This window comes from Equus asinus, chromosome 4, assembly GCF_041296235.1.
Source record: "Equus asinus isolate D_3611 breed Donkey chromosome 4, EquAss-T2T_v2, whole genome shotgun sequence".
In the NCBI taxonomy this organism is placed as follows: domain Eukaryota; kingdom Metazoa; phylum Chordata; class Mammalia; order Perissodactyla; family Equidae; genus Equus; species Equus asinus.
Genome location: NC_091793.1, coordinates 116,758,207 through 116,775,504, shown reverse-complemented (window position 1 = coordinate 116,775,504; position 17,298 = coordinate 116,758,207). Strand labels below are relative to the sequence as shown.

General features: G+C 42.4%; 1 protein-coding gene across 3 annotated transcripts in view; it reads left to right on the top strand.

The window, feature by feature from the left end:
* Positions 1-17,298, top strand: part of TTN (titin) — a 270,195-nt gene that overhangs the window by 220,615 nt on the left and 32,282 nt on the right. For all 3 annotated transcript variants that reach the window (XM_070508508.1, XM_070508506.1, XM_070508505.1), the window contains one exon: positions 26-17,131. In XM_070508508.1, coding sequence (XP_070364609.1) covers positions 26-17,131 — 17,106 coding nt within the window. The remainder of the gene's footprint in view (positions 1-25; positions 17,132-17,298) is intronic.

Below are 17,298 nucleotides of genomic sequence, written 5' to 3'. Positions count from 1 at the left end.
TTTTGTGTCTTTGTTTCTTTTTCAGATCCCCCAGGACCACCTTCGAATGCACGTGTCACTGATACTACCAAGAAATCTGCTTCTTTGGCATGGGGCAAGCCTCATTATGATGGTGGACTTGAAATCACTGGCTACGTCGTGGAGCATCAAAAAGTAGGAGATGAGGCCTGGATAAAAGATACAACAGGAACTGCCCTCAGAATCACTGAGTTTGTTGTCCCTGATCTTCAGGCTAAAGAAAAATACAATTTTAGAATCAGTGCCATCAATGACGCAGGTGTTGGGGAGCCAGCAGTGATTCCAGATGTTGAAATTGTAGAACGAGAAATGGCTCCTGATTTCGAACTAGATGCTGAGCTTCGAAGAACACTTGTTGTTCGAGCAGGACTCAGTATTAGAATATTTGTGCCAATTAAAGGTCGTCCTGCTCCTGAAGTGACATGGACCAAAGATGACATCAACCTTAAAAACAGAGCTAACATTGAAAATACAGAATCATTTACTCTTCTGATTATCCCAGAATGTAACAGATATGACACTGGTAAATTTGTGATGACCATCGAAAACCCTGCTGGGAAGAAAAGTGGCTTCGTTAACGTCAGAGTCTTGGATACACCGGGACCAGTCCTTAACCTGAAGCCTACTGACATCACAAAGGACAGTGTCACCCTCCACTGGGACCTCCCTCTGATAGATGGGGGCTCACGTATAACAAACTATATTGTGGAGAAACGAGAAGCAACACGGAAATCTTACTCCACAGTCACCACTAAGTGCCATAAATGCACATATAAAGTTACCGGCTTGTCTGAAGGATGTGAATACTTCTTCAGAGTGATGGCAGAAAATGAATATGGAATCGGCGAGCCAACAGAAACAACAGAACCTGTAAAAGCCTCTGAAGCACCATCACCACCAGACAGTCTTAACATTATGGACATAACTAAGAGCACAGTGAGCCTGGCATGGCCTAAACCAAAACATGATGGTGGCAGTAGGATCACTGGCTACGTGATTGAAGCCCAGAGAAAAGGCTCTGACCAGTGGACCCACATCACAACCGTGAAGGGATTGGAATGTGTCGTGAGGAATCTAACTGAAGGGGAAGAATATACCTTCCAAGTGATGGCAGTGAACAGCGCAGGGAGAAGTGCCCCTAGAGAAAGCAGACCTGTCATTGTCAAGGAGCAGACAATGCTTCCGGAACTGGACCTCCGTGGCATTTATCAGAAATTAGTCATTGCCAAAGCTGGTGACAACATCAAAGTTGAAATTCCAGTGCTTGGTCGACCAAAGCCCACAGTTACGTGGAAAAAAGGAGACCAAATACTTAAACAGACACAGAGAGTTAATTTTGAAAACACAGCAACCTCAACCATCTTAAATATCAACGAGTGTGTGAGAAGTGACAGCGGGCCCTATCCTTTAACAGCAAAGAACATTGTAGGAGAGGTTGGTGATGTCATCACCATTCAAGTCCATGATATCCCAGGGCCACCTACTGGACCAATCAAATTCGATGAAGTTTCATCTGATTTTGTAACCTTCTCTTGGGACCCACCTGAGAATGACGGAGGTGTACCAATAAGCAACTATGTAGTAGAAATGCGACAGACTGACAGTACTACATGGGTCGAGTTAGCAACCACCGTTATACGCACTACCTATAAAGCCACTCGTCTTACTACCGGAATGGAGTATCAATTCCGGGTTAAAGCTCAAAACAGATACGGAGTTGGACCAGGCATCACATCAGCATCTATAGTTGCTAATTATCCGTTTAAGGTTCCTGGGCCTCCTGGTACCCCTCAGGTAACTGCAGTTACCAAAGATTCAATAACAATTAGCTGGCATGAGCCTCTTTCTGATGGTGGAAGCCCCATTTTAGGATATCACATTGAAAGAAAAGAACGAAATGGTATTCTCTGGGAGACTGTGAGCAAAGCATTAGTACCAGGCAACATTTTCAAATCAAGTGGACTTACAGATGGTATTGCTTATGAATTCCGAGTGATTGCAGAAAACATGGCAGGCAAAAGCAAGCCAAGCAAGCCATCTGAACCTGCATTTGCTTTGGATCCCATTGACCCACCTGGGAAACCAGTTCCTCTAAATATTACTAGACACACAGTGACACTTAAATGGGCTAAGCCTGAATATACTGGAGGCTTTAAAATTACCAGTTATATAGTTGAAAAGAGGGACCTTCCTAACGGACGGTGGCTAAAGGCCAACTTCAGCAACATTTTGGAGAACGAATTTACAGTCAGTGGCCTAACAGAAGATGCTGCATATGAATTCCGTGTAATTGCCAAAAATGCTGCTGGGGCTATTAGTCCACCATCTGAGCCATCAGATGCTATCACATGCAGGGATGACATTGAAGCACCAAGGATAATGGTGGACGTTAAATTTAAGGACACAGTTATATTAAAAGCAGGTGAAGCATTTAAGCTGGAAGCTGATGTTTCAGGTCGCCCACCTCCAACAATGACATGGACCAAAGATGGAAAAGAGCTTGAAGGCACAGCAAAATTAGAAATTAAAATTGCAGATTTCTCTACTAATCTGGTAAACAAGGATTCATCAAGAAGGGATGGTGGTGCCTATACCCTTACTGCGACTAATCCTGGTGGTTTTGCTAAACATATTTTCAATGTCAAAGTTCTTGATAGACCAGGCCCACCTGAAGGACCTTTAGCTGTATCTGAAGTAACGTCAGAAAAATGTGTATTGTCATGGTTGCCTCCACTAGATGATGGAGGTGCCAAAATTGAGCATTATGTAGTTCAGAAACGTGAAACTAGCAGATTGGCATGGACAAATGTAGCCTCAGAAGTTCAAGTAACAAAACTAAAGGTCACTAAACTTTTGAAAGGCAATGAATACATATTCCGTGTCATGGCTGTAAATAAATATGGAGTTGGAGAGCCACTGGAATCAGAGCCTGTGCTTGCAGTAGATCCTTTTGGACGCCCTGATCCACCCAAAAACCCTGAAGTTACAGCTATTACTAAAGATTCAATGGTTGTCTGCTGGGGACATCCTGACTCTGATGGCGGAAGTGAAATCATCAATTATATCGTGGAACGGCGTGATAAGGCCGGGCAACGCTGGGTGAAATGCAACAAAAGAACTCTTACCGATTTAAGATATAAAGTGTCTGGACTGACAGAGGGACATGAATATGAGTTCAGGATTATGGCTGAAAACGCTGCTGGAATTAGTGCACCAAGTCCTACCAGTCCGTTTTATAAAGCTTGTGATACTGTGTATAAACCTGGCCCACCAGGTAACCCACGTGTTCTGGATACAAGCAGATCATCCATTTCAATTGCTTGGAATAAACCTATCTATGATGGTGGCTCCGAAATCACTGGATACATGGTCGAGATTGCCCTGCCAGAGGAAGATGAATGGAAGATTGTCACTCCACCAGCTGGGCTCAAGGCAACTTCTTACACCATCACCAACCTCACAGAGAATCAGGAATATAAAATCCGCATCTATGCCATGAATTCTGAAGGTATTGGGGAACCTGCACTTGTTCCTGGAACTCCAAAGGCTGAAGAGAGGATGCTGCCTCCAGAGATTGAACTGGATGCTGACCTGCGCAAAGTTGTTACTATAAGAGCTTGCTGTACCCTGAGACTTTTTGTTCCAATCAAAGGAAGGCCTGCACCTGAGGTGAAGTGGACCCGGGAACATGGAGAATCTTTAGATAAAGCTAGCATTGAATCCACCAGCTCTTATACGCTGCTTATTGTTGGAAATGTAAACAGATTCGACAGTGGCAAATATATCCTAACTGTAGAAAACAGCTCAGGCAGCAAGTCGGCATTTGTCAATGTCAGGGTACTAGATACACCAGGCCCTCCACAGGATCTCAAGGTAAAGGAGGTCACTAAAACATCTGTCACATTGACATGGGAGCCTCCTCTCCTTGACGGAGGTTCAAAAATAAAGAACTATATTGTTGAAAAGCGGGAATCAACAAGAAAGGCATATTCAACTGTTGCAACAAATTGCCACAAGACTTCCTGGAAGGTAGACCAGCTTCAAGAAGGCTGCAGTTACTATTTCAGGGTTCTCGCTGAAAATGAATATGGCATCGGGCTGCCTGCTGAAACCGCAGAATCTGTGAAAGCATCAGAACGACCTCTTCCTCCAGGAAAAATAACTTTGGTGGATGTCACAAGAAACAGCGTGTCACTCTCATGGGAGAAACCAGAGCATGATGGAGGCAGTCGAATTCTAGGTTACATTGTAGAGATGCAGAGCAAAGGCAGTGACAAATGGGTCACATGTGCCACAGTCAAAGTCACCGAAGCCACTATAACTGGATTAATTCAGGGTGAAGAATACTCTTTCCGTGTTTCAGCTCAGAATGAAAAGGGCATCAGTGATCCTAGACAACTGAGTGTGCCAGTAATTGCCAAGGATCTTGTCATTCCACCAGCCTTCAAACTCCTTTTCAATACTTTCACTGTACTGGCAGGTGAAGACCTAAAAGTTGATGTTCCATTCGTTGGACGCCCTACGCCAGCTGTAACATGGCATAAAGATGATGTGCCACTGAAACAGACAACTAGAGTAAACGCAGAGAGCACAGAAAATAATTCACTACTGACAATAAAGGAAGCCTGCCGAGAAGATGTTGGACATTACACAGTTAAACTGACTAACTCAGCTGGTGAAGCCACTGAAACCCTTAACATTATTGTTCTTGACAAACCAGGGCCTCCAACTGGACCAGTTAAAATGGATGAAGTGACAGCTGATAGTATTACTCTTTCCTGGGGCCCACCTAAGTATGATGGGGGAAGTTCTATCAATAATTACATTGTAGAAAAACGAGACACTTCCACAACTGTCTGGCAAATTGTGTCAGCTACTGTTGCAAGGACAATGATAAAGGCTTCCAGATTAAAGACTGGATGTGAATATCAGTTTAGGATTGCAGCTGAAAACAGATATGGAAAGAGTACCTACCTCACTTCAGAGCCTATTGTAGCCCAGTATCCATTCAAAGTTCCTGGTCCTCCTGGGACACCATTCGTAACCCTCTCCTCCAAGGACAGCATGGAAGTACAGTGGAATGAGCCAGTCAGTGATGGAGGCAGCAAAGTCATTGGCTATCATCTAGAACGCAAGGAAAGAAATAGCATCCTCTGGGTTAAGTTGAATAAAACACCTATTCCTCACACCAGATTTAAAACAACTGGCCTCGATGAAGGCATTGAATATGAATTTAGAGTCTCCGCAGAAAATATCGTGGGCATCGGCAAGCCAAGTAAAGTGTCAGAATGCTATGTAGCGCGTGACCCATGTGATCCACCAGGGCGGCCAGAGGCAATCATGGTCACACGGAATTCTGTGACTCTTCAGTGGAAGAAACCCACTTATGATGGTGGAAGCAAGATCACTGGTTATGTTGTTGAAAAGAAAGAATTGCCTGACGGCCGTTGGATGAAAGCCAGTTTTACAAATGTTATTGACACTCAATTTGAAGTAACTGGCCTAGTTGAAGATCATAGATATGAGTTCCGGGTTATAGCTCGAAATGCTGCAGGAGTGTTTAGTGAGCCTTCAGAAAGCACAGGAGCAATAACAGCAAGAGATGAGGTAGATCCACCACGAATAAGTATGGATCCAAAATATAAAGACACAATTGTGGTTCATGCTGGTGAGTTATTCAGGATTGATGCAGATATTTATGGCAAACCAATACCAACCATTCAATGGATAAAAGGTGATCAGGAGCTTTCAAATACAGCTCGATTAGAAATAAAGAGCACTGACTTTGCCACTAGTCTCAGTGTAAAGGATGCAGTACGCATCGACAGTGGAAATTACATATTGAAGGCCAAAAATGTTGCAGGAGAGAGATCAGTTACCGTAAATGTTAAAGTTCTTGATAGACCAGGGCCACCTGAAGGACCTGTTGTTATATCAGGAGTTACTGCAGAAAAATGCACTCTAGCTTGGAAACCCCCACTACAGGACGGTGGGAGTGACATCATAAATTATATTGTGGAAAGAAGAGAAACCAGCCGCTTAGTTTGGACTGTGGTTGATGCCAATGTGCAAACTCTCAGCTGCAAGGTTACTAAGCTTCTGGAAGGCAATGAATATACTTTCCGTATAATGGCTGTAAACAAATATGGTGTTGGCGAACCTCTTGAATCTGAGCCAGTAATGGCCAAGAATCCATTTGTAGTTCCAGATGCACCAAAGGCTCCAGAAATCACCACAGTGACCAAGGACTCAATGATTGTTGTATGGGAAAGGCCAGCATCTGACGGTGGCAGTGAAATACTTGGATATGTTCTTGAAAAACGGGATAAGGAGGGCGTTCGATGGACAAGATGCCACAAACGTCTGATTGGGGAATTGCGCTTGAGAGTAACTGGACTCTTAGAAAATCACAATTATGAATTCAGAGTCTCAGCCGAGAACGCTGCTGGACTTAGTGAACCAAGCCTACCTTCCGCTTACCAAAAGGCTTGTGATCCTATTTATAAACCAGGACCTCCAAACAATCCCAAAGTCATAGATATTACCAGGTCTTCTGTCTTCCTTTCTTGGAGCAAACCAATATATGACGGTGGCTGTGAAATCCAAGGATACATTGTTGAAAAATGTGATGTGAGTGTTGGCGAATGGACAATGTGCACTCCACCAACTGGAATCAATAAAACAAATATAGAAGTAGAGAAGCTGTTGGAAAAGCATGAATACAACTTCCGTATCTGTGCTGTTAATAAAGCTGGAGTTGGAGAACATGCTGATGTCCCTGGACCTGTTATAGTTGAAGAAAAACTGGAAGCCCCAGACATTGATCTTGACCTAGAACTAAGGAAAATTATAAATATAAGGGCAGGTGGCTCCTTAAGGTTATTTGTTCCTATTAAAGGTCGCCCTACACCAGAAGTTAAATGGGGGAAGATGGATGGTGAAATCCGAGATGCAGCTATAATTGATGTCACTAGCAGTTTCACCTCTCTTGTTCTTGACAATGTCAACCGATATGATAGTGGAAAGTACACTCTCACATTAGAAAACAGCAGTGGAACAAAGTCTGCCTTTGTTACCGTGAGGGTCCTGGACACACCAAGTCCACCTGTTAACCTGAAAGTCACAGAAATCACTAAAGACTCGGTTTCAATTACGTGGGAACCACCTTTGTTGGATGGGGGATCCAAAATCAAAAATTACATTGTTGAGAAACGTGAAGCCACAAGAAAATCGTATGCTGCAGTTGTAACAAATTGCCATAAGAATTCTTGGAAAATCGACCAACTCCAAGAAGGTTGCAGTTATTACTTTAGAGTCACAGCTGAGAACGAGTTTGGTATTGGCCTTCCCGCCCACACTGCTGATCCAGTTAAGGTTGCAGAAGTCCCACAACCTCCAGGAAAAATAACTGTGGATGATGTCACCAGAAATAGTGTCTCCTTGAGTTGGACAAAGCCTGAACATGATGGTGGAAGTAAAATCATTCAGTATATTGTGGAAATGCAAGCTAAGCACAGTGAGAAATGGTCAGAGTGTGCTCGTGTCAAGTCCCTTGAAGCAGTAATTACCAACCTAACTCAGGGAGAAGAATATCTTTTTAGAGTTGTTGCTGTAAATGAAAAGGGGAGAAGTGATCCTAGGTCCCTTGCAGTTCCAATAGTTGCCAAAGATCTGGTCATTGAGCCAGATGTAAGACCTGCATTCCACAGTTATAGTGTACAGGTTGGCCAGGATTTGAAAATAGAAGTGCCAATTTCTGGACGTCCTAAGCCAACCGTTACCTGGACTAAGGACGATCTTCCTCTGAAGCAGACTACAAGAATCAATGTTACTGATTCACTTGACCTTACTGTACTCAGTATTAAAGAAACTCATAAGGATGATGGTGGACATTATGGAATCACGGTTGCTAATGTTGTTGGTCAGAAAACAGCATCTATTGAAATTATAACTCTAGATAAACCTGATCCTCCAAAAGGACCTGTTAAATTCGATGAAGTCAGCTCTGAAAGTATTACATTATCTTGGAACCCTCCGCTATATACAGGGGGCTGCCAGATCACCAACTATATTGTTCAGAAAAGAGATACAACCACCACAGTATGGGATACTGTTTCTGCTACTGTTGCCAGAACTACACTCAAAGTGACCAAACTGAAAACTGGTACAGAATACCAATTCAGAATATTCGCTGAAAACAGATATGGACAAAGCTTTGCCTTGGAGTCTGATCCAATTGTAGCTCAATATCCCTACAAAGAACCAGGGCCTCCAGGCACACCATTTGTCACAACCACTTCCAAAGACTCCATGGTTGTACAGTGGCATGAACCAATCAATAATGGTGGAAGCCCAGTCATAGGTTACCACCTTGAGAAAAAGGAAAGAAATAGTATTTTGTGGACAAAAGTCAACAAATCTATTATTCATGACACCCAGTTTAAAGCAGTCAATCTTGAAGAAGGCATTGAATATGAATTCAGAGTTTATGCTGAAAATATTGTTGGTGTAGGCAAAGTAAGCAAGAATTCCGAATGCTACGTAGCCAGAGATCCCTGTGACCCACCAGGAACCCCAGAAGCAATAATGGTTAAAAGAAATGAAATCACTTTACAATGGACCAAACCTGCATATGATGGTGGAAGTATGATCACGGGTTACATTGTGGAGAAACGTGATTTGCCTGAGGGTCGTTGGATGAAAGCTAGCTTCACAAATGTCATTGAAACTCAATTTACTGTGTCAGGTCTTACTGAAGATCAAAGATATGAATTCAGAGTCATTGCAAAGAATGCAGCTGGTACAATAAGTAAACCCTCCGACAGTACTGGACCAATAACTGCCAAGGATGAGGTTGAACTTCCAAGAATTTCAATGGATCCAAAATTCAGAGACACAATTGTGGTAAATGCTGGAGAAACATTCAGGCTTGAGGCTGATGTTCATGGAAAGCCCCTACCTACCATTGAGTGGTTAAGAGGAGATAAGGAAATTGAAGAATCTGCTAGGTGTGAAATAAAGAACACAGATTTCAAAGCTTTACTTATCGTAAAGGATGCCATTAGAATTGATGGTGGACAGTATATTTTAAGAGCTTCCAATGTTGCAGGTTCTAAGTCATTCCCAGTAAATGTCAAAGTATTAGATAGACCAGGACCTCCAGAAGGGCCAGTCCAGGTTACCGGAGTCACTTCTGAAAAATGCAATTTAACATGGTCTCCACCACTTCAAGATGGTGGCAGTGACATTTCTCACTATGTTGTTGAAAAGAGAGAAACGAGTCGACTTGCCTGGACTGTTGTTGCTTCAGAAGTTGTGACCAACTCCCTGAAAATTACCAAACTCTTAGAAGGGAATGAATATATTTTCCGTATAATGGCTGTCAACAAATATGGGGTTGGAGAGCCTTTGGAATCTGCACCAGTACTAATGAAAAATCCATTTGTGCTTCCTGGACCACCAAAAAGCTTGGAAGTCACAAACATTGCCAAGGACTCCATGACTGTCTGTTGGAACCGTCCAGATAGTGATGGTGGAAGTGAGATTATTGGTTACATTGTAGAGAAAAGAGACAGAAGTGGCATTAGGTGGATAAAATGTAATAAACGCCGCATTACAGATTTGCGCCTAAGAGTAACAGGATTAACAGAAGATCATGAGTACGAATTCAGAGTCTCTGCAGAAAATGCTGCTGGAGTTGGAGAACCGAGTCCAGCTACAGTTTATTATAAGGCTTGCGATCCTGTGTTCAAACCTGGCCCACCCATCAATGCACATGTTGTAGACACCACTAAAAATTCAATTACACTTACCTGGGGTAAACCCATCTATGATGGTGGCAGTGAGATCCTGGGATATGTAGTAGAAATATGTAAAGCAGATGAAGAAGAATGGCAAATAGTTACTCCACAGACTGGCCTGAAAGCCACTCGATTTGAAATTTCAAAACTCACTGAACACCAAGAGTACAAAATACGAGTCTGTGCCCTCAATAAAGTTGGTTTAGGTGAGGCTACGTCAGTTCCTGGTACTGTGAAACCAGAAGATAAACTCGAAGCACCTGAACTGGACCTTGACTCTGAATTAAGGAAAGGAATTGTTGTAAGAGCTGGTGGATCTGCCAGAATTCACATTCCATTCAAAGGTCGTCCAACACCTGACATCACTTGGTCTCGAGAGGAAGGTGAATTCACAGATAAGGTCCAAATTGAAAAGGGAGTAAACTATACCCAACTATCAATAGATAACTGTGATAGAAATGATGCTGGAAAATACATTCTCAAGCTGGAAAATAGCAGTGGATCTAAATCTGCTTTTGTAACTGTGAAAGTTCTTGACACTCCAGGACCACCACAGAATTTGGCAGTCAAAGAAGTGAAAAAAGATTCTGTCATTCTTGTATGGGAACCACCCATGATTGATGGGGGCGCAAAGGTCAAGAACTATGTTATTGACAAACGTGAGTCAACCAGAAAAGCATATGCTAATGTGAGTAATAAATGCAGCAAAACAAGCCTTAAAGTTGAGAATCTTACAGAAGGGGCCATTTATTACTTTAGAGTTATGGCTGAAAATGAATTTGGAGTTGGCGTTCCAGTGGAAACTGTTGATGCTGTGAAAGCTGCTGAACCTCCTTCCCCACCAGGAAAGGTTACACTCACTGATGTGTCCCAGACCAGTGCATCGCTTATGTGGGAGAAACCTGAACATGATGGTGGGAGCAGAATCCTGGGGTATGTTGTTGAAATGCAGCCCAAAGGAACTGAAAAATGGAGTGTTGTGGCTGAATCCAAAGTCTGTAATGCAGTTATTACTGGTTTGAGTTCTGGACAAGAATATCACTTCCGTGTCAAGGCTTACAACGAGAAAGGAAGAAGCGATCCAAGAGTGCTTGGTGTTCCTGTCATAGCCAAGGACTTGACCATACCGCCTAGTTTCAAGTTACCATTTAACACATATAGTGTCCAAGCTGGAGAAGATCTTAAAATTGAAATTCCAGTTATTGGCCGACCAAGACCTGAAATTTCATGGGTCAAAGATGGCGAGCCTCTTAAACAGACAACAAGAGTAAATGTTGAGGAAACAGCTAATTCAACTATTTTGCACATTAAAGAAACTAACAAAGATGATTTTGGAAAGTATACCATAACAGCAACAAATATTGCCGGTACAGCAACAGAAAATCTCAGCATTATTGTTTTGGAAAAGCCTGGACCTCCAGTTGGACCAGTTCGGTTTGATGAAGTTAGTGCAGACTTTGTGGTCATATCTTGGGAACCTCCAGCCTATACTGGTGGCTGCCAAATAAGCAACTACATTGTAGAGAAGCGAGATACAACCACCACCACTTGGCAAACGGTATCAGCAACAGTTGCAAGAACAACAATTAAAATAGCCAAACTGAAAACAGGCACTGAGTACCAGTTTAGAATTTTTGCAGAAAACAGGTATGGAAAAAGTACCCACCTGGATTCTAAACCAGTTATTGTACAATATCCATTTAAAGAACCTGGACCACCTGGAACTCCTTTTGTGACATCAGTCTCAAAAGATCAAATGCTTGTGCAATGGCATGAGCCAGTTAATGATGGAGGTAGTAAAGTTATTGGCTACCATCTTGAACAGAAAGAAAAGAACAGCATTTTATGGATCAAATTAAATAAGACTCCCATTCCAGACACCAAATTCAAAACAACTGGCCTTGATGAAGGCCTTGAGTATGAGTTCAGAGTTTCTGCTGAAAATATTGTTGGCATCGGCAAGCCTAGCAAAGTGTCAGAATGCTTTGTTGCCCGTGATCCATGTGACCCACCTGGTCGCCCTGAAGCCATTGTTATTACAAGAAACAATGTCACACTGAAATGGAAGAAACCTGCCTATGATGGTGGCAGCAAAATAACAGGTTATATTGTAGAAAAGAAAGACCTACCTGATGGCCGTTGGATGAAAGCCAGCTTTACCAATGTATTAGAAACTGAATTTACAGTGAGTGGACTTGTAGAAGACCAAAGATACGAATTTAGAGTAATTGCAAGAAATGCAGCTGGCAACTTTAGTGAACCATCTGAAAGCACTGGTGCCATTACTGCAAGAGATGAAATTGATGCACCAAATGCCTCACTGGATCCAAAATATAAAGATGTTATCGTTGTTCATGCAGGAGAGACTTTTGTCCTGGAAGCTGATATCCGCGGCAAACCCATACCTGATATTGTTTGGTTAAAAGACGGAAAAGAGCTTGAAGAAACAGCTGCTAGGATGGAAATTAAGTCTACTATCCAGAAAACAACTCTTGTTGTCAAAGACTGTATACGTACTGATGGAGGACAATATATTCTGAAACTCAGCAATGTTGGTGGTACAAAGTCTATACCAATCACTGTAAAGGTACTTGACAGGCCAGGGCCTCCTGAAGGGCCTCTGAAAGTTTCTGGGGTTACTGCTGAAAAATGTTACTTGGCATGGAACCCACCTTTGCAAGATGGTGGTGCTAATATTTCACATTACATCATTGAAAAGAGAGAGACAAGCAGACTCTCATGGACCCAGGTTTCAACTGAGGTACAGGCCCTTAACTACAAAGTCACTAAACTTCTTCCTGGAAATGAGTACATTTTCCGTGTCATGGCTGTGAATAAATATGGAGTTGGAGAGCCTTTGGAATCTGAACCTGTTATAGCTCGTAATCCTTATAAACCACCAGGTCCTCCTTCACCACCTGAAGTCTCAGCAATCACCAAAGATTCTATGGTAGTAACGTGGGCACGCCCAGTGGATGATGGAGGTGCTGAAATTGAGGGATACATTCTTGAAAAACGAGATAAGGAAGGCGTTAGATGGACCAAGTGCAACAAGAAAACACTAACAGATCTCCGATTCAGGGTAACTGGGCTTACCGAAGGTCATTCCTATGAATTCAGAGTTGCTGCCGAAAATGCAGCTGGTGTGGGTGAACCCAGCGAGCCATCTGTTTTCTACCGTGCATGTGATGCTTTGTATCCACCAGGTCCACCAAGTAATCCAAAAGTGACAGACACTTCCAGATCTTCTGTCTCCCTGGCATGGAATAAGCCAATTTATGATGGTGGTGCCCCTGTTAAGGGCTACATTGTTGAAGTCAAAGAAGCCACTGCTGATGAATGGACGACTTGCACTCCACCAACAGGATTACAAGGAAAGCAGTTCACAGTGACCAACCTTAAAGAAAATACTGAATATAACTTCCGCATTTGTGCCATCAATTCTGAAGGTGTAGGTGAACCTGCAACTATACCTGGTTCAGTTGTTGCTAAAGACAGGTTAGAGCCACCAGAAATAGAACTTGATGCTGATCTCAGAAAGATGGTCGTTCTGCGTGCAAGTGCTACTTTACGCTTATTTGTCACTATCAAAGGTCGACCAGAACCTGAAGTTAAATGGGAAAAAGCCGAAGGCATTCTCACTGAGAGGGCCCAGATTGAGGTGACCAGCTCATACACAATGTTGGTGATCGATAATGTTACCAGATTTGACAGCGGTCGATATAATCTGACACTAGAAAATAACAGTGGCTCTAAAACAGCTTTTGTTAACGTCAGAGTCCTTGACTCACCAAGTGCCCCTGTGAATTTGAGTGTAAAAGATGTGAAGAAAGACTCGGTGACATTGTCTTGGGAACCACCACTTATCGATGGTGGAGCCAAGGTTACAAACTACATTGTTGAAAAACGAGAAACTACAAGAAAAGCCTATGCTACTGTTACAAACAATTGCACTAAGACTACTTTTAAAATTGAAAATCTACAAGAAGGATGTTCTTACTACTTCCGAGTCTTGGCTTGCAATGAATACGGGATTGGTTTGCCAGCTGAAACAAGTGAACCCGTTAAAGCTTCTGAACCACCCCTCCCACCTGGAAGAGTAACTCTTGTTGATGTGACCAGTAACACAGCTACAATTAAGTGGGAGAAACCAGAAAGTGACGGTGGCAGCAAAATTACTGGTTATGTGGTTGAAATGCAGACTAAAGGGAGTGAAAAATGGAGCACTTGCACACAAGTTAAGACTCTAGAAGCAACTATATCTGGCCTAACTTCAGGAGAAGAGTATATCTTCAGGGTAGCTGCTGTTAATGAAAAAGGAAGAAGTGATCCAAGACAACTTGGAGTGCCAGTAATTGCAAGGGATATTGAAATAAAGCCTTCAGTTGAGCTTCCTTTCCATACTTTCAATGTAAAGGCTAGAGACCAACTTAAGATTGATGTTCCATATAAAGGAAGACCTCAAGCTACTGTAAGCTGGAAAAAAGATGGTCAGACTCTAAGAGAAACAACTAGAGTCAATGTTTCTTCTTCAAAGACTGTAACATCACTATCTATTAAGGAAGCCTCAAGAGAAGATGTTGGAACTTACGAATTATCTGTTTCAAACAGTGCTGGATCCATAACAGTTCCTATTACTGTAATTGTCCTTGACAGACCAGGACCTCCAGGACCTATACATATTGACGAGGTCAGTTGTGACAATATAACCATTTCTTGGAATCCTCCAGAATATGATGGTGGCTGCCAAATTAGCAATTACATCGTTGAAAAGAGAGAAACCACTTCTACAACTTGGCATGTAGTTTCACAAGCAGTTGCGAGAACATCTATTAAAATAGTTCGCCTGACAACAGGAAGTGAGTATCAGTTCCGTGTCTGTGCAGAAAACCGCTATGGAAAGAGCACCTACAGTGACTCTCCAGCTGTTGTTGCAGAGTATCCATTCAGCCCCCCAGGTCCTCCTGGTACTCCTAAAGTTGTGCATGCCACGAAATCTACCATGATTGTAACCTGGCAAGTGCCAGTTAATGATGGAGGAAGTCAAGTAATTGGCTATCACCTTGAGTATAAAGAAAGAAGCAGCATTCTTTGGTCAAAAGCAAATAAAATCCTCATTGCTGATACTCAAATGAAAGTCTCTGGCCTTGACGAAGGACTGATGTATGAGTATCGTGTATATGCTGAGAATATTGCTGGAATTGGTAAATGCAGCAAGTCTTGTGAACCAGTCCCTGCAAGAGATCCTTGTGACCCTCCTGGACAACCTGAAGTCACAAATATCACAAGAAAATCAGTGTCACTTAAATGGTCTAAGCCACATTATGACGGTGGAGCTAAGATCACAGGATACATTATTGAACGTAGAGAACTACCAGATGGCCGGTGGCTGAAGTGCAATTTTACTAACGTACAAGAAACATACTTTGAAGTAACTGAACTTACTGAAGATCAACGTTATGAATTCCGGGTTTTTGCAAAGAATGCTGCCGACTCTGTTAGTGAACCATCTGAATCCACTGGACCGATTACTGTTAAAGATGATGTTGAGGCTCCAAGAATTATGATGGATGTCAAGTTCCGAGATGTTATTGTTGTCAAAGCTGGAGAGGTTCTTAAAATAAATGCAGACATTGCAGGGAGACCTCTGCCAGTAATTTCCTGGGCCAAGGATGGTGTAGAAATTGAAGAAAGAGCAAGAACAGAAATTGTCTCAACAGACTATAATACTTTGTTAACAGTGAAAGACTGTGTTAGACGAGACACTGGGCAATACATACTAACACTGAAGAATGTTGCAGGAACTCGTTCTGTGGCAGTTAATTGCAAGGTACTTGATAAGCCTGGCCCACCAGCCGGACCACTTGAAATATATGGTCTCACTGCTGAGAAATGCTCTCTTTCCTGGGGACCGCCCCAAGAAAATGGTGGTGCAGATATTGACTATTACATTGTAGAAAAACGTGAAACAAGCCGCCTTGCATGGACAATATGTGAAGGAGAGTTAAGGACAACATCCTGTAAAGTAACCAAGTTACTCAAAGGCAATGAATACATCTTTAGAGTAACAGGTGTTAATAAATACGGTGTTGGTGAGCCCCTCGAGAGTGTGGCTGTAAAGGCACTAGATCCATTTACAGTTCCAAGTCCACCCACATCTTTGGAAATTACCTCTGTGACCAAAGATTCCATGACACTTTGCTGGTCAAGACCTGAGAGTGATGGAGGTAGTGAAATTTCTGGATATATAATAGAAAGGCGAGAGAAAAACAGCGTACGATGGGTGCGTGTAAACAAAAAACCAGTTTATGATCTGAGAGTGAAATCAACAGGACTTCGGGAAGGATGTGAATATGAGTATCAGGTTTATGCAGAAAATGCTGCTGGCCTAAGCCTTCCAAGCGAAACCTCTCCCTTAATTCGGGCAGAAGATCCAGTGTTCTTACCATCTCCTCCAGCTAAACCCAAAATTGTGGACTCAGGCAAGACAAATATAACTATTAGCTGGGTTAAGCCCTTATTTGATGGTGGGGCCCCAGTAACCGGATACACTGTGGAATATAAAACGTCTGATGAAACTGACTGGAAAACTGCCATTCAGAACTTAAGAGGCACAGAATATACAATAAGTGGACTAACAACAGGAGCTGAATACGTTTTCAGAGTAAGATCCATCAATAAGGTCGGTGCTAGTGATCCCAGTGATAGCTCCGATCCCCAGATAGCAAAGGAAAGAGAAGAAGAACCTGTATTTGATCTTGACAGTGAAATGAAGAAGACCTTGATTGTCAAGGCCGGTGCCTCATTTACTATGACTGTGCCTTTCCGAGGAAGACCAGTACCCAATGTCTCGTGGAGTAAGCCAGACACTGACCTCCGCACTAGAGCCTATATTGATTCCACAGACTCTCGTACATCACTTACTATTGAAAATGCCAACAGAAATGATTCTGGAAAATACACATTAACAATTCAGAATATTTTGAGTGCTGCTTCGCTCACCTTAGTTGTCAAGGTTTTAGATTCTCCTGGACCTCCGGCTAATATTTCTGTACACGATGTCACCAAAGAGTCTGCAGTGTTATCCTGGGATGTTCCTGAAAATGATGGTGGAGCACCAGTGAAGAATTACCACATAGAAAAACGTGAGGCCAGTAAGAAAGCATGGGTCTCTGTGACCAACAACTGTAACCGCCTCTCCTACAAAGTTACCAACTTACAAGAAGGGGCGATTTACTACTTCAGAGTCTCTGGAGAAAACGAGTTTGGTGTTGGTGTACCAGCTGAAACAAAGGATGGAGTAAAAATAACAGGTATGTTTTAAGAACAAAGAAAATCTACATATCCATATTAATTTTCCTCATTCTAACCATTGTTGAATCTTAAATGCTTTTGGTCCACACGTCAAACAATTTATACTATAACATAAAATGAAATCTCTAATAGAGAAAGTTTTTTGCTGATAAAAAAATTTTAGAAA